We start from the raw sequence: 24820 nt of genomic DNA on the forward strand, positions 1-24820 counted from the left end.
CTATTTTCCAGCTTACAAATTTTCTCTTCAGATGGGTTGAATCTGCTGTTAAACATATCTATTAATTGATTTATCCATTATGTTTTCATTTCTAGGATATGATTCTCTCTCAAAGCTATATATTTCTATAATCTCTTACTACTTACTGATATTTTCAAACTTCTCTTACTCATTAAATCTATTTCAAAAGTCACTTTAGTTTACTGTGCTGACTACTCCAATACCTTAAGTCTCTGTATGCCTGACTGGATGACCATTGTTCTCTGCTGACTGGCTTGTGCAGTCACCTTGTTCTCTTGTGTGTTTTGTGACTTTTTCTTTCAGCTGTCAGTTCATACTCCTTGGAACTCTGAGATCTGATCTGAAGATGGCTCTCTCCAAAGAGGATCTACAGTTGCTTTCTTTGTCTCTAGAATCTCTGCAGTTTCATTAGCATTAAGCTTAAAATTATAATGCTAAACTGAAATACCTTAATTAAGTGCCCAAGTTAAGTTACTTTGAGGACATTCTAGTTAGTATAAATTTGTGCCTCAAACCCACATGAAGGTCAGTTTGTACTTGGTAATTTTCAAGAAAGGTGTCTGTTCCCCTACCACACAGACATTACATTTGACCCAATCAATACCACAGTCGAACAGATAATCTTTGCTTACCTGTCAGAGAGGAACTTTATCTCAAGCTCCTCCTAACACTGAAGAAGCTATCCTGTGGTTAGGCATGGCGCCTTCTATAAGGCTCCATCTTAGACAGGCACTGGGCTTTCCTGTGCACACCACACCCCCTACCCCCAGACTGAAAAAGTTTAGCAAAAGCCTTTAAGGTTAGCCAGCCTCTGAACTCCATTTGCGTTTATGGTTTCCTCCTTTCACTTAACCTCTGACTTGTAAGATTTTCCACCATCTCATTAATAAATTTAATTTTATGTTTCTTAAAAACACTTTGTCCAGTATTCTCAGTTGCTTTCAGCAGAGTAGGCTATCAGGATGTCCAGTCCATCAAACTGCTAACAGCACAAGTTCTCCACACAAGGTTTCTTCAAAAGTCTCCAGGTGATTCTGAAGTGCTCTCCCACTTAGGAGCCAAAACATCAAGGAATGCTGCTCAATGAAAGGTTTCCTGTCATCTCTTAATTATTAAATCCAGTCATCTAACTGAGCCCTCAATCGAGTTAACCTCACACCAGAATCTGATCATTATCCACCACTCCTCAAGTTCTCAGAGTTCATGTATTCCCCACTAAGATGACACAGTATCCTTAGGTCCAGTCATCTCTCTGACTGCCACTTCTCTGGAAACAAGAATTACAGGGTCTTGACAACTTCCCAATGTCACAATGCCTATGTACAGCAGGACTTCACTACTGACTGAACCCATCAATTCCAGTGGTCACTTACCAGGTGGGTTAAAGGTAATGATATCATCCAGGAGCTTAGCCATTTCCTGCTCTAGGACTGGTAAGGTGATTTTTCCATTTTGTTCCAGGGAACTGAGGAACTGAACCATCTGATGAGTAAAGGCTCGGCATTTTGGAACAGCATCCTGACAATAAAAAAAGGATTATTCAAAAGAATCCATGCAAGCAGTGTTAATTGAGTGTTCCCTGGGAACACAGACTGCACTGGTGGCTTCAGTAGGGAGTAAATAGGACAGTGCAGGAAACCACATGAAGCCAAGGGTGTCTAAGAGCCCCATGTCTAGGGATCTCAAAACTGCAGGGCCTCCCTGGTGGCGCAGCAGGTTGAGCGCATCGCTGTGAAGCTGTCCACAGCCTCTGCAGCACAGGTTCAATTCCTGGCTGGCCAGGGAGATACCCACATGGCGCAGTAGACCTCTCCTGTCTCACCCGCTGCTCCCCTCAGCAGTGTTTTCGGTTGTCTGCCTGTTCTGCTCCCCTCTCTGTCTCTGGTGAATTCTCTCACACTCCTGTGCCTCTGGCCTGTACCCCAGTTCTTGTATAAATAAATCTTTAAAAAAAAATACAATACTGCAGTAATACTTGAACTAGAATCCATGTTCCCCCAAACTCCGGCAGAACACACTTCCTTTTTTACTACATTAATAACAACATTATTAGTTGCTTGCAAGGAACTTTTCCAAAAATATTGATGTTTATTATTTAATCCTCACAACACTTTCAGGCAAGATACTATTTTTAATTCAGATGAGAAAGTCAAGGTCAGAGTAGCAGTGAGTTGGGAAACTGATTTTGTCAGATCTCAAACTCATGCTCATAACTTCACTGCCACTCTCTTGCCAGTGGCATTGAGGTCACTAAACCAACAGCTTAATGTCAGTCCTCAATCCTTCTGACCTCTTGTAAGGATGTGACACTCAAGTTAGCAAACTAAAACTAAAAGATCCAAGGGGCTAAAATATCAGTGCACATGATACACATCCTCCAGCATTCTCTGCTGAGGGTCATCAGGTTCGAGATGGTCCTCTGTAGCACTTACGCTAAACACCAGTCCTGAGGAACACTCTTGGCCTTTTTTTTTTTTTTTAAAGATTTATTTTATATTGGGCCTCCCCGGTGGCGCAGTGGTTGAGCGCTGGGTTATGAAGCTGCCCGCAGCCTTGGCAGTGCTGGTTCGATCCCCGGCTGCTCCCCGGCCACCGGAGGAGGGTCCCACATGGCGTGCAGACCTCTCCTGCCGCCCGCTGCTCCCCTCAGCAGTGTACTTCGGTCCTTCTGCCTGCTCTGCTCCCCGCTCTGGCTCTGGTGAATTCTCTCACCCTCCCGCGCTTCTGACTGTACCCAGTGCTTGTATAAATAAATAAATAAATAAATCTTTTAAAAAATTATTTTTTATTTATACAATAGCTGGGGTACAGGCCAGAGGCGCAGGAGGGTGAGAAGATTCACCAAAGACAGAGTGGGGAGAAAAACAGGCAGACAGACTAAAAGCACAGCTGAGGGGAGCAGCAGGCAAGATAGGAGAGGTCTGCCGCGCCATATGGGTATTCTCTTGCTGGCTGGGAATCAAACCTGCGCTGTAGAGGCTGCGGACAGCTTCATAGCACTGCGCTCAACCTGCTGCGTCATCGGAGAGGCCCACCCTCAGCCTTTTAAAGCACCCGCTCTACTTACAAGATGTTTCTGGCTGTCAGTAGGAATGGAAAGACCTGCAGACACTTTCAGGAGTTTCAAGATTAATTCAGCAGAAGATTCCTTTGCCAGGATGATGGATGGCTGGTAGTGGCTGCTGAAATAACCCAGCACACTCTGGTACGACCCAATATCCACAAGATGCCATGAAAATGAGCTTGTCTGTCCAAGGAGACTAAGCAAAGGTGAATCCTAAAAAGGAAACATATTCCTTTAGTTTCAGAGCTCCCATTTTCCCAGAAATATGTGTCTCTAGCTATTCTATGGTATGATTAAGACAGCCTAAGATAAACACAGAAGAGTTAAGATGTCCAGTAAGTATCTACTCAAGTTGGGAGTAGCAGTGAAAGAACTAACCAAAGTCTTGGCAAAAACACTAATGGTAAGGTTCATAAAGTGTTCAGAAGCCAATTTCCAAAGGAACTCTTTGATCTGGGAGTAGAACTAGAAGTTGATGAGATGTAAAATAAAATTGATTTTTATATTTTCTCAGAGTGGTCACCTTCATAATCCAGAATTAGATTATCAACTATCCAAGAAAATTGGGCATCTAGTTATATGCTTTTCATGTGCCAAGCACAGAGTTGCTAATGGAAGCATTAGGAAATCTGCTGAAAACTGTAACTTCATAGAGGGTGAGCCTCTGGGGGCCTTGCCAAGTCTTTATCACAAGTTATCCAAACTTACTGTCTGGTCTACCAGTTGATCTTCCTTTGCCAATAAAACCATCATGAAAAGGAGACACACAATCATGCTCCGTGTCTCTGGGTGGGGGCTGGGGCTCCAGGCGTCAGAGAGCACACTGACCCAATTGACTTCACAAAGGACAGACCCCAAAAATAAGCAGCAGCTCTTGGGGCTTCCCCGTTCCACCTAAAAGGAAACAAATTAAAATCAGTGTTTTGCTTTACGCTGTTTATGTGTCTTGAAAATGTGCACAACTCAATGTTGAGTAAGTTAAATTTATAAAATAACTTTGCCCAAATTATAAACATCATCCAGACTCTCCATTTTCTCCTGCAGTATGAAAGGATATGGTGTTGAGGAGACAACTACCATGACTTTCAGGACCTGGTCAAAACCTCAGATACCAGGCCTTCTTGCCAAGTCTCTGCGATTTCATATTGTTGGGAGCATCACTGCACCCCTGAGGTTGCAGTTTACTGTAAGTGTGCTGTGACTGAAATTATGATTCCTAGAAAGATTCCGAGAAGATGAGGAAGGCTGGAATATTTCAGAGTGCAAACTTAGTCTTGAAACATAAAGGAATTCTTCAGCTTGACTTAGATGGAAGTTTGTCATTGCATGTGTTCCTGTACTAGGAAACATATTTGGTCTAAGGAATAACTTCTCTTGATAACAATTAAGTACTATGGAAAATAAAGAAAGTAAAAATCATCCATAACCCTACCTGCCCAGAGACTTAGACTTAATTAACATCTGCAATATCTTTCATTCCTTACTCAATGAATGTGTGCATTTTTCAGCTTGTCATTCACAATTGTTCGTTCATAATTGATTGCACCAATTTGGGGGGGGGGATTTTTTTAAAATTTCTTTTTTTTTAATTATTTTATATATTTTTTACATTATTCTTTATTTTTATACAATGTACGCTTTATCATCTTGGGTATAGTCCCCATGGTGATTCCACCAATTCTTAACAGGAGAGGAGTGATTTCATATCACCCTAACTAGAGTGGCAAATCCTAATTAGTCACTGGTGCCGATGGCAGCATATCAAGTCTTCAGGTGTGCTGGGACAGGACAAAGTTGAGACCTACTACTCAGCTGTTCCCAAACGTGAGCATGGATCAGAGCCACCAGAAGGACTTGTGAAAACATAGATCGCTGGGCCTCACCCCTAGAATTTGTTTTGCCTGTATCTAGGGTGGGAGCAGGAATTTGCACTTCCAACAAGTTCCCAGGTGGTGTGGATTCTACTTGTCTGTTTTTTTTTTTTTTTTTTTTAAGTATTGCTTCTATTGCAACAATTCATACACACTTTTTGGCATTTTTCCAGGTCATTTCAGGTCTTTATATGGTTTTGACCCATCATCGCTATTAAAATGTACTTGTAATTATTCCCTTGCATAACTGCTTAAAGAAAGTGACCCCACTATTTTAATAGAGCACTTTTTAACAGAGCACTTAACAAGTAGTTCTAATGATGACACCCTAAAAATGCATGCATATAAAGAAACACCAAGATGAAGGCAGTATGACAAAGTCATTAAACCATGCACTCATATGACAATTCTGAAATCTAGGGGATGCTGTTATATACAGTAGCTTTTCTCTGGGTTTTAAAAACTGGTACTGGAAATGCCTTCCCATTACCTATTAACACAATGAAAGGATTTCCATGGGATGCTGCTTTACACATGCACCATTTGGGCAGCACGAAAAGTGGGCACAGTCCACTTTGTGCCTAAGTAAACAGGTAGCTCCCTAGAAGCCAGCTGGGACTTGGAAAGGGAAGGACTTACTTTGAAGAAGGCCTCCATGAGCACCTGGTCGGGTTGCAGGTCCCTCCACGGGAGTTTCCGGTACGCACTATGGAAAGCGTACAGAATGAACTCGGGCATTTTGGGAGCTGTACATGCTTCACAATAATGCATCAAGTGTAACCGAAGGGCTCCTTCATCACCCGGCAACAATTTATCTAAAATTTAAAAAGAAAATAAAGCCAAAGGCCTTCTGGGTTATCTAAACAAAAAAACAAAAACAAACAAACAAAAAAAACCCAAATAATACAAATTTGAACTGAAAGTCTAAAACCTAAGGTTCTCAAACAGTTAAACAAGTTTAGAGACCTCAGATGCTGAGGTAAAAAAACTGACGGCAGATGAACACTAAAGAATGGTACTTCAATTACTTGGGTAATGGGAGTGAGCAGTGAGTGAGTAGGAGATACCAGGGATGCCGGTTTTTCTTGAAAACTTCTAAATTTTTAATTCAAATACCCTTCCAAGACCCCAACCAAGTCTAGGATTCCTGTAGTCTGTTGCCCTCAGCATGTATTCAGTCTCATTTAGTACTTTATTCACTTGGCACCTTGAAGAAATCCATATTTCTCAAAAGAAAATGCTCCAAATGACTGAAATGTAACCCTGCATTCAGGGTTAGACAATTAAGTGTCCTTCAGGTAAGCCAACCTGAGATGAATCTTGTGCTCCTCATTAACCTGGATCACTCAGTATCACCTTCACAACTATTTTAGTGCCCTTCAGAGAGAGTGACAATGCAAGGGGAATTTAGTCTAAAACAAAACTTTTTTAGACTTTCTTGTTCTGTGCAAAGGAATGGAACACAGTCAAGGAAGAGTGAGTCACACCCAACAAGAACAGAAACCTGATGGTGTTTCTCAACTTTTGAAAAATGGCCAATGACATTGGCACATGGTAGTAGCGGACTATTCACTTCTAACTCCCTGTGCCCTTCACACCAACCCTTAATTTTTTCCACAGTACAAAACATTAACACATGGTTTTAACAACATTTTAACAGAAGGGTGAAGTGTAGCACTTGTTTAAACGTGGATAAAATGTTTTGTTTAGATAAGGATGAACACGTAGGTAGAAGATATGTAGGAGGTCATTTCTTAGGACACAACTGGGCTTCTAGACCCAGCTAAGACACAGATAAATTCTGTGACCTCAGATAAATTCACTTTGCTTTTTAAATTCTCATTTTTCTCATCCAGGCTAGATGATCTCATTAAAAAGGCTACAATTTAATACTTCTTCATCATGCTGTGCAGTTATTCTGTTTTTGCTCTCTGAACTTAGCTGCCAATTCTTGATGTTATTCATGTACCCTCCTGTTCCTAAGCCACAAACTCTCAGTCAGGGCCATGCCCTTCCGAAACAGCAGCCCTCAGACAACAAATGAGCATAGGCCTGGCCACTTCTGCCCAACCTGGATTCTTCAGTGATAAATGTTTGCACTGGAATTCCCTGCCAGGCTGGACAAAACATCTTCAAGGCAGGTGAAGGTCTTCCTTGCCTACTTTTCCCCCTCTCATCTACACAGGATTTTTCCAAATAAATCTCTGACATTCTCACTTCTTCATGGGGTCAGCCTCCCTAGGATTCAGATGCACCAATGCATTATAAAGATTTTAGGTGAACTTAAAGGGCTACAGGAATCAGTACAAGCAAATGAGCAGCAGCAGGATGTATAAGGACTGCGAAAGAACAGCAAGCAGAGCAGCAGGTGGGAGTGGAGTGTTTCCATAAATATATAAAAAACCCTGAATCATATACAGTATTGTAAATCAATGTTACCTCAATAAAAAACAATTTCAAAAATCGCATGATATTGCTGAAGTGCACTGGGTCCAGACACATTTGAATGCTGAACTGAAACATTCTACTTCAAAGTTTCTAAAGACGAGCATAACACAAGTCCTCAAATAAACAAAAGGGGAAAAAAAAATCCCAACTGGAACTCAATGTAAAGACACACTGTCCAAAAAACCATTCGTGATGTTAAGTGAGGACATACTATTTGTAGGTCATGAATAGGAAAATTCATCTGGTGAAAAGCCAAAACAGAAACTGGAAATAGGAAGGACATATTATTGTAATGGGTAGACTGAATATCCTCATAAGCCTCCCAATATAAAACATTTTAATAACTAAATAAAACATAACATCTCTAAAAATGCTAGTGCACTCAGTGGAAGGACACAGTGGGGGCCAAAAGCAAGGAGAGGCTGGGAAACCAGAATATTAACCTGATGCTGAAGCCATGGTTGGCTTGAGTTTTGCCAGCACTGGGGGACAGAAGATAAGCTTTATCTCCTGACTGAAAGGGTAATGAGGGGGAAAGGGACCCCCTTTGCCTTCACCTGGACTCAGAGTTGGGAAGGAAAAAAAGTTTACTTTGATAATGTGAGGCCTGCCTGCAAATGAGTTGGGAGTAATTTCATATAACTGTGTGGTAAGGGAAATCCCAAGCTGAGAAATTCCAGAGCTCCAATGGGCAACAAATACAGCTCTTCTCTGGAGGCATCTACCCTTATTTAAATCTTACAGAATTTCAATAGATAAAGTCCCGGTAAGCATGGATGGGTTCACAACACACAATATAAAATGCACAGGGAAACAAGCCTCTAAGAATAAGAATCGGAAGGAACATCAAACAGCAGCATAAGCCACCTTGCAACAGTAACTTCAGATGATGGAACCACTGCACATAAACCGTCAAGGAAAGTAAGCAAGTTTAAACATGATGAAGAAATCAACACTGGATTTCCTTTCAACAAAAGAAAGCAGTTCCTGTCAAAAAGATCAGGATACATTTAAAAGACAAATATAATGTCTAGAAATCGAGAAGGAAAATTCAATGGATTTTTTATAAACAGGTTAGATGTACCTGATAAGACTGAATAAACTGGGAAACAAAGCCTTAAGAAACTGCCCAAAATGAAGCAGAAAGATAAAAAATGTGAAAAAGAAATTAAATCATAGAAGACAGAATGTGGTTAACATGGGAGACAGACAATATTTGAGAAGAAATAACTGTGTATTTTCTTTAACTGATGAAACTCAGCTATCCCATGAACAAGTTAAGAGGTTACAAAGTTCACATCAAATGATTGTGTGGGGGACCTCTCACTGGTGGATGACTGCTTACCAACTAAAATAAACTGAAATACAGTAGGAAAGCAGAGACAAATGATTAACTTGACTTCAGGAAGAAGTGAAACCTAGCTAGAGACATAACATCCTCCTACCTTTAAAACTCTGGTGCAATGAGTCAATACAGTCGGTGAAGAGCCGCACAAGGCTTGAGGCCACCACAGCGTCACTCTCGAGCCAGGGGTAATGCCGCTGGCTGCTGCTGCAAGTAAAGAAGAGAAAGCTCTGCAATTAAATTACTCTAGGACCTAGAGTTTAGGCTTGCCTGAGGCCTAGAAAACTCTATTATGTGGCCATAACACACATTTAGACCACTTGAAAAGCTGAAAATTCCTGAAGGTGATTGGTAGCTTATAGTAGCAACCATGTAATTTTATTTACTTCCCTTTCTAACATTTATTCCAATGCAATTAAGTTTCAGAAATGTGTTATCTAAATAACTATCAAATTAACACCTTTGACACCCTGTGTATCTATCCCTGTGTATCTTGGTTACATTTCAAAAGCCTTGACAGTTTTCTCTCCCTACAGCATGAAAGGGAGGGAAGGAGGGAGAATGGATACATTTAACAAATAAGATGGCCAACAACGAACAGAAAAGAACTAATTGAAGAATCAACTCTCTATACAAAAATTTTAATTATGAGTCTGGTCTAGAAAGTTCAGTATCAAAATAAATTCTACTAATTCTTCCTAGAAATCAGTAGCCAGCCTGCATTACAGTTCCTAGTTGCACAATAACCTCAAAATCCTGAAGCTTGCGAATTATCTAATGACAGCCACTTAGCAAAAAGCAAAGCTCCAGAGTCTTTTCTATTTTCCTCAACACATAGCAAAGAGCTGGGTTAACATGTCTTGATATGGGAGTCAAAAGCCCTGAGCTCTGGTCTTAGTTCTTGCCCTCACTGGCTGTGGGACTTGAGCAAGACATTCACATTTTCTGAATCTTGGAATTTAGATTAATAAATACTGGTGAAAACACCTTCATTCTCTACCACTGTGTAACTTTTACAAAACTCCCAACAAGTTCATCTAGCTGTTGCTTGTATGCTTTTAGGGGGGAAAAAGACTCAAAAGGCAATCCACTGCATTTGGACAGCTCTATAAATCTGTCTCAAATACTCACAAAATAATACTCTCATTTTCATTTCATTGCACAGTTGATTTCTTTGAGGGTAATTCCCACTCAATAATTTGAAAACTAATTTAGTTCTAAAAAATGATTGAGGTACTAGACAAAAACAAGCTAGGCTCATACTTCTTACTATATTACATATATATTATATATTTCATATATATATATTGTATATATTGAATAAAATCCTAATTCAGGAGAGCAACATTTATTTTTCTGAAATTAAGTATCCAAATTCATTCAACTTCTTTACTGTGGAAAACTGGAATGAGGACCCAGTTTTGCTTCAAAGTTAATATCAAGATTACAGATTTGATCAACCACATTAACAATTCCACTAACAGAAAGGGTCTTACATTTCTCCTGTCAAGGCTCATTCTCTAAATTTAAATATGGTTCTACATCTAAAAATTAAATCTTTGACTATAAAACTTGTATCAAAACACCACCAAAGTTTAAGTCTACAAATTCAAAGGAATTTGAATATCTCAAAGACGATTTACCTTTCATTGTCCTCTAAAACCAGAATCCATGGCTTAAAGAGCTGGATGATTACTGAGTGCAGGGATCTCAGCACTAAAGGGAAAATTTTTAGAGACAAAAAACAAGCTCATCCTCTGTTAACATCACTGATAAAACTAAAGTCTGCTTATACAGCCATAAGCCAATGCTGATATAAAAAAGACAAGTTTAGTGTGACTAAGCATGTCTGTGTTTTCTGTTGCAATGGAATTCCTTCAATTGAATTTCTATTACAGCCAAATGTAATGGATCATTTGATACCACACATTTTTTTTAAAGATAAATGCTTAACTAGTCAGAACAATTTATTTAGCAAGATAAGTAACATGAAAAGAGTTAGAGATTAAAACCCATCTCTTTGCACCCCACCTTACAAAGAAGGGGCAGAAACAACAAGCTGAGGCAAGCACCTACTTCGTAAGTGAAAATAGGTATGACACATATCTGGGTTCACACCTGTAACTTCTGTTTCCTCTTTCCTTGACATCAGATAAACAGTATTATCAAAAAGATTTGAATCTCTTAAATGTATCTAACGCAAGTCTCTTCTAATGGAAGAGCAGAATGCCTAGCTCCACTTAGCATTAATGTGTATTACCTGTTTTGCTGCTGGCAGATGGGTCTTGGGCCAAGCAGATCGCTTCAGAGTCAAGCAATCTTTTCACCAGATAGCCCAAAAGTGTCTCCATATCAGACATATAAGGACTCCATTTTGAGAATAAACCAAAGCTTTTAAAGTCCAATGTTGATAACCGAAGCTTGTAAAAAAAGTTTGAGAGCCACTGTATTGTCTCCATTACCTAGAAGAGAATTATCAGTCCAAAAAATGCTTACCCAGTGTCCCCTCTCAGTATAGTATTACAGCAGGTGTGATGGAGCACTCTAACTGTAGCAGAAGTGCAAAGGTACAAAGCAATTATTCAGCAATCAAAAAAGATAAACTCATGCCATTCGCAGGAACGTGGATGGAGCTAGAAGGAATTATGCTCAGTGAAATAAGCCAGAAGGAAAAAGAAAAAAACTGGATGGTTTCACTTATAGCAGGAATAGGGGAACTAAATAAGACATCAGTGTAAAAAAAAATAACAACAGGACAAAACGCAACAAAGCAAAAATAGACAATTATAAATCAGAGACATCCTGCAGGGGAGGAGGAGGGAGAGGGGTCAGAGGGAGAAAGGGAGGAGAACGGGGGACTGAGGTGATGGTGCACGGGTGCACTGGTGAAGGAAACTTTTGGGGACTACACCTGGGGGTGTGGGGGGAAGCAAATATTGTTTAAAAATGAACAATGATGTAAAAAATTTAAAAAATTAATATAAAAAAAGAACAAAGGTATGAAGCACATGAAAAGTAAATCAGCCACCTTCAAACTCTTTTCTAAAGCACGGGTACTATTCTCTCAAGTACATTCTCATGTGGACCCATATTATACAAAGTCGATGAAGCAAAGAGCTCTGGGGACACAGCATGAAAACCTGACCGAAGGGACCAGTGGTATAAGGTTAAAAATCAGAGGGTTAAGGTGGGAAGGGAAGGTATACACAGGTGGAGGGCCTGAGCTGATCCTGGACAGATGGGCAAGAATTAGACTCTGAGGGCCTCCCTGGTGGTGCAAGGGGTTAAGACAAAACCTATGAACTGTCCACAGCTACTGCAGCATGAGTTCGATCCCTGGCCAGGGAGCTACCCACATGGCACAGCAGACCTCTGCTACCTTACCCACTGCTCCCCTCAGAAATGTATTTCAGTCAATCCCTGTTCTGCTCCCCACTCTGTCTCTGGTGAATCCTCTCACCCACCACACCTCTGGCCTGTACCCCAGTTCTTGTATGCATAAATAAATAAATCTTTAAAAAAAAAAAAAAGAATTAGACTCTGAGGTATGATGGAAAGGTGATCCAGGTAAAGTGGGGATGGGGGAGAGCAAGGATTTAAAAAAACACTACCAGGCTCTCTACGCATACAAAAAGCAACTTTTTAAGTATAAATTTTGAATGTATTCCAACCATTTAAAAAGTAAATATCAATGAAAATGAAAAATAAATGCATAGATAAAACTTCAAAAACCAAATGCTATATACCTGCTTGTCTGACAAGAAAACATCTGAAGATCCTTGAAGCACCGAGCTCTCGGCAGAAGCTGCCCCCTGCTGGCAGTTTGGCGCGCAGCAGCCCAGGGCTCTCAGAGTGGCCTTCCAACACTCAGGGCTCAGCAGCTGCTCAGCAGAGCCTTAAGGGATAGACAGGGACAGAGGACATCAAGTCAGCCTTTCAGTTTTTTTTTCAATTTGACTCAAAGAACACATTTACTCTGCAAAGGAATAAAAGTTAAATTAATATCAAAAATAAATTCATAAAGATCTGCAGAGACCCAAGTAAAAAGGACCTGTGAAAAGAACTAACCACCGGGATATCTAACGTTCATGGTTCCTGGTTCCCTGCTGGGAGTGAGCAGAGCTGAGCAATGTGGCATGGAATCTGGAAGGGGAACTCCAGCGACCAGACCCTGACTGGGGAATCCACCTGGATGACATGAGAGAAACAAAGCACCAGAAGACTGGCTGCAGAACACAACTGCAGAGTTGCTCTCTTCAGAAGTCCCATACCTAAGTCTAAAACTCCACTCCAAAGGGCCTCCCCAGTGGTGCAGCGGGTTGAGTGCAGTGCTGTGAAGCCGACCACAGCCTCTGCAGCGCGGGTTCGATTCTGGCCGGCCAGGGAGATACCCACACGGTGCGGCAGACCTCTCCTGTCTCGTCGCTGCTCCCCTCAGCAGTGTATTTCAGTCAGTCTGCCTGTTCTGTTCCCCACTCTGTCTCTGGTGAATCCTCTCACCCTCCCACGCCTCTGGCCTGTACCCCAGTCCTTGTATAAATAAAAAAATCTTTAAAAAAATAAAAAATAAAACTCCACTCCTACAGTGGACAAAAGCTAAAGAAACACAGAGACCGCAAAAGTGGAGATGACTGGCTGGCACCCTGTTACTTGCAAGCCTCACATCCCAGAGGACAGAATGATATCTGCTCAAGTTCTTTCCACCCAGAGGCTTGAGAGGATCAAATGAGATAAAAGACTTGCAGGAGGGCCTCCCCGGTGGCGCAGTGGTGTTGAGCACTGGGTTGCGAATCTGCCCGCAGCCTCTGCAGCGCCGGTTCGATCCCCGGCCACCTGGCAAGGGTCCCACATGGCACGCAGATCTCTCCTGCCACCCGCTGCTCCCCTCAGCAGTAAATTTCGTCAGTCTGTCTGTTCTGCTCCCTGCTCTGGCTCTGGTGAATTCTCTCACCCTCCTGCGCTTCTGACTATACCCAGTGCTTGTATAAATAAATAAATCTTAAAAAAAAAAAAAAAAAGACTTGCAGGAGCAGGTCTGAGGGGAAGAAGATGAGGCCAGCTGAACCACGGGTGAGGAATATAGGGACAGTGAGGTCTGTGTCCAATGTCTATGATGGTCTGGATCTTAGAGCAGGGGCCTGGAACCGAGCTCCAGGAGTGGGAGCCATGCATGCCCGAAAAACAGTAGGAAAGCCAGAAAGAACAAGGGCAATAAAGAGAATAGAAGAGCAAAGGATGGAGCTCTGAGAACACCCATATGGTGGCCAAGAAGGGAAACCAGGAAGTTGGAGGTTTTGAAATCTGACAAAGTTACTACTGTTTGTCTTAAGCCTTTATCTGTTATCACTTTTCCTGGGAAGTATAAATTTCTTGCTAAATGCAAGTCAATGGTTGTCTACATTAGCAGCTTAAAGTCTCTTAAAAAGGTTTCAGAGGGAAAAAAAACACAATTTATACATGATCAGATTTTGAAAATTGAGACTAGATATCAGTTATACAACAAAATTTATACAAATACCTTTCCCTACTACCATTCTCCACCACCCTGCAACTTGCCTCTGCAGGGAAACAACAAAAGCTTGAAGTACTTTGAACAGGAGACCAAACATTTCCATATGCTTCAGATAGTCCAGCCATAAGATCACTAACCTATTCATTAAATGAGTTATATTAGGTAGCACAAAGATTTAGCATAAAGTAAAATTTAATTTTCCATTACATCATTAAACAGCAATGAAGTTTACATGAAAAAAGTAAACATAATCTCATTTATCAAATTCGATAAAGTTCCTCCTTAGTGAATTTCCAAAATAAAAAGGCCTACACCCTTTTATCCTCTAATCTTTAACACTCTAAAAAATGCAGGAGGTGGACAGAAATGATGAGAATGTGGGAAATTTGATGTTGCTCTTTCCCTTGGCAAATATAATCTAATACTGTGATAAAACTCATTCGCAAAAAAAAAAAAAAAAGTGTCAAATAATTAGGGATTAAAAAAAAATATCCCCAAATATATGGACTATTTGGAACTACAGAGAAACCAACTGGCCTGTTAAGTATATTCTAAAGTAGCAACTTCCTTTGCCTACCAAATGTGTGGCCTGCAGAGTAAGCAGGCCACTTCCACCACACCCCAGTACAGGACAGCTACAAAGTCAAGATAAAGAAGGGAGTGCAAAGCATGGACTCCAACACCGAAAACAAAGTGCCGCCTTGTTGACTCTCAGCATATGAGACAAGAATTCACTATTTTCACAGACAGAAACCTTTTTGACATTGTTCAGCAAGTACTTTAGTTGAAAATTAGTGTTTCTAAACTCCTCACACTTGTATTATTTTCACATTTTCGGATGACATCTGTAGAATGGTAAATGCCGCATTAAATATTCACTGTGATCTAATCAATCACAATTAAAAGACACTTACTTTGCATCAGCAGCCTGAGAATGTCACTGTACTGGTCAGGGAACTGGTAGAGAAGAAGAATAGTCCAGTGCTTACAGAAGAGATTAAATGGCATCAAAATATCTTCATCTGGTTCAAGGCCCCAGGCAGTAAGTGCCAAATGAATGGACTCCAGGAGCCTGGTACGATCAGACAGAGGAGGTTTAGTGGCGTTTAACCATTGTTTAAGATCGAACTAAAAGAAAAAGAAACAAGAAGCATTTTATTTACACTAGAATATTAACTGAAGAAGAACAAAGTCTGTACAAATTTTATTTAAAATCAAAGATTACCTAGCATTTTGTGTTTATATAGATTGAAAATAAAATTTATATACAAGTACATAAAAGAATCTAGGTGATTTAATCACTGAGATGGGTGCCTCCACCTTGATTTCACTCTCTGGAATTGTAGAGGCAGAGTTTTCTCAGCACCATGTGCTAATATTTTGCAATTTAAAAACCTTGTTGGTGGGGAGGCCTCCCTGGTGGTGCAAGGGGTTAAGCACTGCACTATGAAGCAATTCGCAGCCTCTGCAGCATCAGTTCGATCCCCTGCCAGCCAGGGAACAACCCACATGGCACAGCAGACCTCTCCTGTCTCACCCACTGCTCCCCTCAGCAGTGTATTTCAGTCAGTCTGCCTGTTCTGTTCCCCACTCTGTCTCTGGTGGACCCTCTCACCCCCTACATCTCTGGCCTGTACCCCAGCTCTTATATGCATAAATTAATAAATCTTGAAAAAAAATAAAAATAAAAATCTTGTTGGTAATTTCCCTAGAAGACAAGCATCAGGGCTTTGTAGTTCCCCTTCACCGGTCACAGTGCCACCAACAAGGAGCCACTTGACAGAGCTGTCTTCACGTTTCTGCATCTGCCCCCTTCACCTATGTCAATTAATAAAAATTCAAGGTGTCGGCATCACCTTCTAGGATCCCAAACTATAACACACTGTATTGTAAGATCCCAGTGGCTTTCCCTTTTTTTTTTGTAATACCAGTGCCTGACTCAAACTTGATGCCAAGGCATCCATATCAAAGGGGCTTCCACTTCAAAGAGGGCTAACCCAAACACATGGCCTGCCCCACACTAGATAAGAGCCAAGCCACCTCTTCCCTCCTTTCTGGTGTATACATCCTATTAATTTAGATAACTGGTCAGCTGGGACTGACTTGTGTCTTTCCTTTTTCCTTCTTTCTTCTTTTGTCTCTCTTCCACATTTTAAACTCCCACTCCCATGATTTGAATTTACTAATAAAGAATAATCCTGTGAAGCTGCCCTACCCCCACTCTCAGCCCAGATAAAAGCAGGACCCCAGACCCATGTTTCATTCTCTCTTCCTATGACCTCACTGTAGCCCAGGTGTGGTGTGTAACTTCCAAGTCTTGTAATAAAACTTTATTTTATTTTTTTCAATGTTTCCTGTTCCTGATGGTTTTTGCTGAAGGGCATCTTGCAATAATAAAAAACCTAAGGGTTAGTCCAGTCGTAATATCAGTAAGTTGAGGCCAACACAAAACAAACATGTTCTCCCAATTACAGACAGAGATCAGGCTGTGGACCCTAAAAAACGCCCAGGTTTTATGATTCACAGATATCAGAGAAATGCAATTGAAGGTAAAATAGCTAAGGCTTTGAATTCTCAACTGGTTAAGTAAATGCTTTGCTTTGGTCCAAGTTAATATTCAACTTAGAGAACAAAGGTAATTTTCTTAGATATGGCTTATCCTAAACATGAGAGACTTTGATATATTACAACTCATTTATCAAACACAATTTAGGCATAAATTCAGGCCAATAAACAAAAGAAGGATATACTAAATTACTAGCATGACTAGTTCAAAACCATACTAAGTTTTTAAGATGGCATAGGAGTGAGGCTCTTTTTATACTGTGTGGATTAAGGCTGCTCTACACAACCAGTGCCCCCAGAAGCGGAAGCTATGGGATCAGGCTCCTGGGGGATCGTGCAATATGTGAAACAGGCCTGTCAGCCAATGGTCTACCGGTAAACAGACCTCCAGAGGGTCCTTCATCTCTATGGAATGGGAAAAACAGTTCTACATTTCAACAATAATACCATATTTTAATCACATCTCACCTTAGTTAGCAGCATGAAAATCATATCACTGTTGTCCTCACTTAGAAACTTCACCACCTTCTCATAGAGCTGTATGAACTCTGCAGGTGATGCATTGGGAGTGAAGAAAGGAGACAAGAGAGAGCAGAGTCTTCTATTCTTCAAAATGGTCTGAAGTAATTTTTTACATTCTGACTTAGTGCCACTGATAAACACCTTGAAAGAATTAAAAAAGGGAAAATGTCATCAAATTCTCCCCTCCCCAATCCTCACTCAAGCAACCAGGTTTTAAAGGGTGGTATATAAGGTAGTATATAGACTTAAGGTAGTATACGGATTTTTTCTATATGAAACTATCAAAAGTAATCAAAAACATAAATCAGTCACTTCCAATATAGCTGATGTTAAAAATTCTGGATAATCCATTAATTTGATTTGGACAAGTCATGTATAGAAAATTCTGAGTTAACTATACTAAAAAAATCTTTAAAAGATTTAAATATTGGGATAATTTGAATCCAGAAATTTGCACTATGTTATATGATCACTAAGTGTCTAAAGTGAGTCTGCATTCTGTCATTAATTATGAAACTATTAAATACAGCAGGAAAAGTATCAAATACTAAGGAAATTAAGTATGTAATAAATAAGTACTCATTCAATTGAATGTGGGTAAGAATACATGGTTTATTAGTGTTTATATATTTTCTAACAAATCACTTTTCTTTCTTTTATGACATATTTCATCAATCTGCCTGGATACATTGTTCTTGCCTTTGTTAAATATCTGTATAGTTAATAGTAAGTCAAATAAATAAATAAAAAATGGTAACTGAGAATAGCAACTTGGAGGCAACAGTGGGGAAGTGAGTGAGCCCTGAAGGTTGAATCAGAGACCTGGGATCCAATCTCAGCACCAAAACTCACCGGCTGTATTCTTTAGGCAAGTGACCTTTTAGAGGTCAGTTTTCTTATCTTTAAGAGAGGAATGATATCAATGACACAGGTATCACAATAAAGTTAATCAGAAAGCATTTTGTAAGCCATAAAAACTTTGGCAATGTTACTGTTAAAACCAACAGCATGTGATAAAAGCTGATGTCTCCCCAGGGACTTTCAAATCAGAATAATTTAGTGTCTCTTGTATAAGAAGGAAAATTCTAGGCCAACAGTTCTTTTTACATCTTGAGAAGATAACAATTCAAAGGTGCTTCTGACTTAGGTGAGATTCTAAACCTACAATAAAAGAATGAAGTTAATCCTGACTATACCTAATGGAAACATTATAGGGACTCATTATATGCTGGAAAAGGTTAAAGACACAGAATAACCTTACCTGTCCCAAGATCTCAATGCATGAAGTAAAGAATTGCCTTGTGGGAGGATGACGCTGAGTCTCATCACTGACATAATCCACCACAGTAAAGAAGAGGCTAATTCCAACCTTCTGAACCCCAGGGGTAGGCTGCAACTTGTAGGCATTCACTAAGGCCCTGTGGGAAAATACAAGATAACTTATCTACAGCGAGAGGCCAGACTCACAAGTGTTTCTTTGAAACTCTACATCTTTTAGGCAATATTCTTAAGAGTCCTCAGAGCCCCACACAAATACCACTCTAGAAAGAGCTCATGGGGTAAATATCTTCCAACTTGACCCAACAAGTTATATTTCCAATATACAGAAATGATTTATTGCTAACAAGGGGGAAAGTTAGCTGAGCATTAAGTGTCTTCTCCAAGGCTAACATTCTTACCCTTATTAAAATTTTTCATATTTTGGGCCTCCCTGGTGACACAAGTGGTTAAGACGCAACCTATGAAGCTCTCCGCAGCCTCTGCAGCACGAGTTCGATCCCCTGGCTGGCCAGGGAGCAACCCACATGGCGCAGCAGACCTCTCCTGTCTCACCCACTGTTCCCCTCTGCAGTGTACTTCGGCCAATCTACCTGTTCTGTTCCCCACTCTGTCTCTGGTGAATCCTCTCACCCCGCAAACCTCAGCCTGTACCCCAGCTCTTGTATGTGTAAATAAATCTTTAAAAAAAAAAGTTTCATATTTTGCATGTAATTCATAATTTACTATTTAACTTTGTATAGTCCTTATATAACACACATTTTCAAAAACAAGGAACATGATTTCTCTAAATTTTAAAATCCAGAACCCTGGGATGCCAACTCCAGGCTGTGCTGGCATGTGGGCAGACCAGGCAACAGTCAGGTAAGCCTGGCCACCACTGCTGCTGACTGTAGCCTTGGCAGTAGATCATGATAATCCCATGGATCATCCCAACCGGCTGCTGGAGTCCCTAGGAGTACAGTAAAATACTCAAGGCTCTCCAGCACAAAGGATGACCTTCAGTTAAGAAAAGCCTTCCTACAAGTCGATGTAATGCCACTGCACTTATTACAGTGCTGTTTTTGATTGGTGCCTTCTCACTGTCATAGGCTCATATTGCAGGCATCAGAGGGCTATGGTGAGGCGGAGGAGGGATGACTGGCCTTTTCTGTCCTACCTGGCACCATGGTGCTCCTACACACTACCTACTATGCACCCAGAGGCCACCAGGTTGTCCAATGATGACGTTCCAAACTTGGATGACTAGCACCCACCTCAACCCTAAGGAGGAGTGCCACAGATGGAACTGAGCCCAACTTGAACACACTGAGTAGAAACTATGGCTAAGGGCAAATGATTTTAGCATTTTATAGATGTTTACACAATGGGCAGCTTTTATGAGTCCATCCTAAAGATATTAACTGAGCTTATAATTAGCTAATTCAGGACATGCTCTGTTTTTCATCTCCTGCTCTTGGCAAAAGCTCCTCACTAGTTTTTCCATGTGAGTATGTATCATGGAGAGCAGCAGTGCTAATTAACTGCATGGGGAAGCGGGAGGGTGATCTGCAGTGCAAAGTGTTGCTGCCACCAGCAGCTTTTTAAAATAGTCCTCATTGTCAATTTGCTACTATGGCAAATGGAAGAACACACTATGTCAAATTTCTTACTACTCAGTAATTTGGAAAAATCTGGCCAGATAGTAACTATTTTAGACCATATGGACTCTAAGTTGTCACAGCAAATCAATTCTGTCATTGCAGCATAAAAGTCATAGACATGCTGTAGACCTATGTGGACATGACTTGTGTTCCAATAAAGCAAAAATAAGTGGCAGGCCAGATTTTGCCCAAAGTCTAATTTAACTAGTGGGTATGGGAGGGGTGTAGAGGCATGGATGTACTATTAATAAAAACAAAAGAATATTTTAAATTACAATGCCCTCAAAACTTACGTAATCAAGTTTTCTGAATGCACAGCGGCTTCAACAACATTAAGTGATGGTGGCTTGGCAGCTTCTGCTTGCAACTGCTTCACTTCTTTTCTCAAAACATGAAGTTGTTGGCTTATAGCTTCATTCTTATGCATACCTTCAAACTAACAAAAATTCAAGTGGTCAACAGATTTTTTTGCCCCACCAGTACAATATTGCCAGTACAATAGAGCAGATATTGTACTACAAATATCTGATATTGGCTGAACCTCAAAATGACAGGAATGTACTATTGCCCAGTACAATAGAGCAGATATTGTACTACAAATATCTGATTTTGGCTGAACCTCAAAATGACAGGAATGTACTATTGCCCAGTACAATAGAGCAGATATTGTACTACAAATATCTGATTTTGGCTGAACCTCAAAATGACAGGAAAAAACTATAAACTATTCAAGAATCTCAGCTTTTTCACAAAGAATCAAACTAGATTAGTTCATCACCAGTTCAAAGTCTTTTGTAGGATATGTTCTACGTTATTTATGTTTCAATGTCCCCATCCTCCTCAAAAATAGATTCAATGTCGGCCACCTATAAGGCCTTTCTTGAAGGATATCAAGACCCTCCTCTTCCCTTATCAGCCCTCCCTAAAGCCATAGCCCCAGAGTTCACCCAACCCAGAACACATATGATTTCACCAGAAACACTTGGCCACAAGGCTCATGTGTGGCCAACATAAAAAAATAGGACAACACAGATGCTGGGAATAAAACATGTCATTTGAAAGTCAGAAAAGATACATTTTTATAGAACAATAAAGTAAGAAAACCACCACTAATTTGGTGGTTTAAGAATATTTGTATTGGGCCTCCCTAGTGTTGCAGCGGTTGAGCGTTGGGTTGCGAAGCTGCCCGCCGCCTCTGCAGTGCCGGTTTGATCCCTGGCTGCTCCCCAGCCACCGGAGGAGGGTCCCGCATGGCGTGCAGACCTCTCCTGCTGCCCGCTGCTCCCCTCAGCAGTGTACTTCGGTCCTTCTGCCTGCTCTGCTCCCCACTCTGGCTCTGGTGAATTCTCTCACCCTCCCGCGCTTCTGACTGTACCCAGTGCTTGTATAAATAAATAGCTTGTATAAATAAATAAATAAACAAATAAATCATAAATAAATAAAAAATACATGCCTCTTTAAAAAAAAGAATATTTGTATTAGTTCTCAGTAAAGATGTGAACAATAAGAAATTATTGAGCTTAAAAAAAAACTAAATTTATTTCAAGTTAAAAGACTAATCTTTTTTTGTAAGATTATGTCTTTCTTAATTGAGGGGGTTGTTAACATCCCTTCCTCTAATTAATTGAGGGGGACCTAGATGATAACTGCTTCCTTCATTTTTAATATTCTTTCTGGGGTGTGGTTAGCTGGGCTCAAGCTGTGACACAAAGACAGGACCCCCATGGCAGCTGTGAAGGATGTCAGGACGCAGGAACAAGGGGAAACCCAGCCAGACTGATGTGGGGTTGGGCTGAAATGGGCAGTGCAATCAGACTGGGGAGTAGTCTGATTTGGAGAGGACTTCATAGCAGGCTATACAATGTGGAGTTATCTTACAGACATGACAGAGAATGTTAAAGAGACAAGAACATTTAGAAGGCAGGGGTTTTAAATCCTGGTTTCTCCTCAAATGGCCTTCCCCAAGCACAGTAGTGAGTAACAGGGTCTACATGTTCCTATATATGCACCTGCCCAGAGACAGTCTTCAGTCACCACTGCCATGATTACAGGCATCCTTTGTAAATAACACAAACACTTAAGTCACAAACTTACTTAACTGAGGGGCTAGTGCCTTGGTCAGGGTGATTATCATAAATTCCAGATCAAAAGCTCCTGAAGAGCAGTGGTCCTGGGCCTCCCCGGTGGCGCAGTGGTTGAGTGCTGGGTTGTGAAGCTGCCTGCAACCTCTGCAACGCCGGTTCGATCCCTGCCTGCTCCCCGACCACCAGAGGAGGGTCCCACATTGCTGCTGCCGCCTGCTGCTCCCCTCAGCAGTGTATTTCAGTCCTTCTGCCTGCTCTGTTCCCCACTCTGGCTCTGGTGAATTCTCTCACCCTCCCGCGCTTCTGACTGTACCCAGTGCTTGTATAAATAAATAAATAAAAATAAATCTTAAAAAAAAGAGCAGTGGTCCTGTCTGTCCATTTTCCCCAGCACAGCAGCACCACCCTGGGTGTACATGGAGCACCTGCCTTTTATGCTCATGACAACTTTCTTCCAGAAAACTCACCAATGTCATGTTAAAAATCTTCACAAAACCTCTTATTTAAAAGGAAAAATGAGCTGTCAGTATGAACCAAAAGGCATGAAAGTGGATATCCAAAAACATGTTAACAATTACTTTCATTTTTACTATTGGAGAAATTAAAGATGAAAAAAGTAATTTACTTTCATTAAACCACACAATGAACCAATACAAACATTAAATTTCAAATCCACCAAACACCAAACCAAGGCTTAATAGCCCAAAATGTGGTAAGGAACATCTTGCCCAATATACTACAAAACAGAAAGCAGCCAAACAGAGAGCAGTCTGAGAGGACAGAAGACAGAGCAAATGAAGGGGAAATGGGAAGACACAGGATAAGAGAAAAAAAGCAGAGGTGCAGCTGGCTGGGAGGTGCAGAGGCAGAGACTGAACATACTGTGTAACTGGAACTTAAAATTGCCTCCCTGCATCATAAAACTACTAACACTGAAGAACAAAAGAAACTCAACCAAACACCTCCAAATTATCATTAATTTCTACTCTACTTATTTTTGTTCAGTGTTCTCACCACTGTTGAAAAAATTTCTTTTCTTACAAGGATGGGGGTGAGAGAGATTGAATGACTACCAGCTCATAATCACAAGAAGTTGCAGACAACAGAACAAAGCAGCTTGGTGGAAGCCCCTCCACTTGAGTCAATTTAAGTAGACAAAGAAATTTAAAAGTTGGACAAAACACGTCCTTCAGTAAGTTTTTACAGTAATGGGAGGCCCTGGGTGGGTCTTTTCCATCTTTCATTTGGAGGAATGGACAAATTTTTCACATGATAATAAATCAATCCTGGGCCCAGAAAACAACCTCTATAATACTGAAGTACAACAAAAGGAACCCTATTATAAATTAGTTCATTTCCTCAGGGAATATCACTGAATTATTAGAGGCTTCTGTTAGGAGAGGTGACCACAGATGAAGCACGTCTCACTTCCCATAAAATATATTTGACTTTTGTATACCCCCAAACATGCAGATGGCTGGAAATTTCCAGGGCTTTCCCTCCCAGAAAAATTTTACTAAGCGCTGTTTATGATATAATTTGAAGCCTTTCTAAGTGAGCCCTTTAAAATTTGTATTTAAAATATAAAATCACTTCTCACAGTCAAAAAAGTTGATCCAATCCATGAATTTTCTAATTACTGAAAAAGAGAGCAATCCTAATCACAACAACCCACAGAGAAAGTGGTACACTTGTTGACTTAAATGGGACTTAACTGGCATTGATCAGCTTACTCAGAATCACACTGCCAGTCTTCAGGAATTGCAGTTGTAGCCACTAATGTGGAAAACATGGGTCTCAAGTTTATATGGATGCAGGCCAGAATTCTGACTGAGCCACTTACTAGCTGTGTGACTTTAGCAAGTCTCTGTACTTCTCTGAACTCATTTCCTCATCCTTATTCTGTGAAGATTGAGTGAGAGAATAGTATAGGACACTACCTGGGATATGAGAGGGCCCAGGTAAGTGGGCAGGAACAGGGCAGGAATTCTGAATAGGAGGGAAAGAAGTAGGGTACTGGAGTAGAACCACCCTCACTTGCTTTCCAAGATTGAATGCCTAGGAGACATTTGTATTAGAGTAAAAAGGTATGTGGAGCAGCGTATGGTATTTAAATTAAGACTTTCTATGGAAAACATTAAGGTGTTTAAGTTGGTCAAAGGTAAGCAGAAAGAGTGAATGCTAATTTCTATGAGGAAAAGGGTTCCAACTCCATGATGTCTTCCAGTCAAATGATATCTGCAAAGTTCCTAAAGGTGGTTAATATCAGAAGGCTAACTTGTATAAACTATAGTTGCTCATTCCATCAACGTGTCTTTCTGTGAGGCACTGATGACCTGAACATGAATAAGACAAGGTCCTGGCCTTCCTGTAACTCAAAATCTAGTAACAATGACAGAACTCATCAAAATACACAGTTGTAACACATCCTAATGGGTGATGTGCTGGCAGCTTTCACTGCTTCATT

General features: G+C 40.6%; 1 protein-coding gene across 2 annotated transcripts in view; it reads right to left on the reverse strand.

The window, feature by feature from the left end:
- The window catches only part of EPG5 (ectopic P-granules 5 autophagy tethering factor), a gene marked incomplete at both ends in the record, with an annotated part of 95832 nt that overhangs the window by 11187 nt on the left and 59825 nt on the right, over positions 1–24820 (reverse strand). The window contains 12 exons of one of the 2 annotated variants that reach the window (XM_084252206.1): positions 1395–1539; positions 3089–3298; positions 3794–3979; positions 5596–5771; positions 8850–8953; positions 10393–10465; positions 11010–11211; positions 12496–12644; positions 15176–15389; positions 17295–17489; positions 18610–18766; positions 20563–20705. In XM_084252206.1, coding sequence (XP_084108332.1) covers positions 1395–1539; positions 3089–3298; positions 3794–3979; positions 5596–5771; positions 8850–8953; positions 10393–10465; positions 11010–11211; positions 12496–12644; positions 15176–15389; positions 17295–17489; positions 18610–18766; positions 20563–20705 — 1954 coding nt within the window. Of the gene's footprint in view, positions 1–1394; positions 1540–3088; positions 3299–3793; positions 3980–5595; positions 5772–8849; positions 8957–10392; positions 10466–11009; positions 11212–12495; positions 12645–15175; positions 15390–17294; positions 17490–18609; positions 18767–20562; positions 20706–24820 lie in introns of both variants that reach the window. The other variant, XM_084252205.1, reaches the window with a different exon arrangement.

Source organism: Talpa europaea, assembly GCF_964194135.1.
Source record: "Talpa europaea genome assembly, chromosome: 13".
NCBI classification, from domain to species: Eukaryota; Metazoa; Chordata; class Mammalia; order Eulipotyphla; family Talpidae; genus Talpa; species Talpa europaea.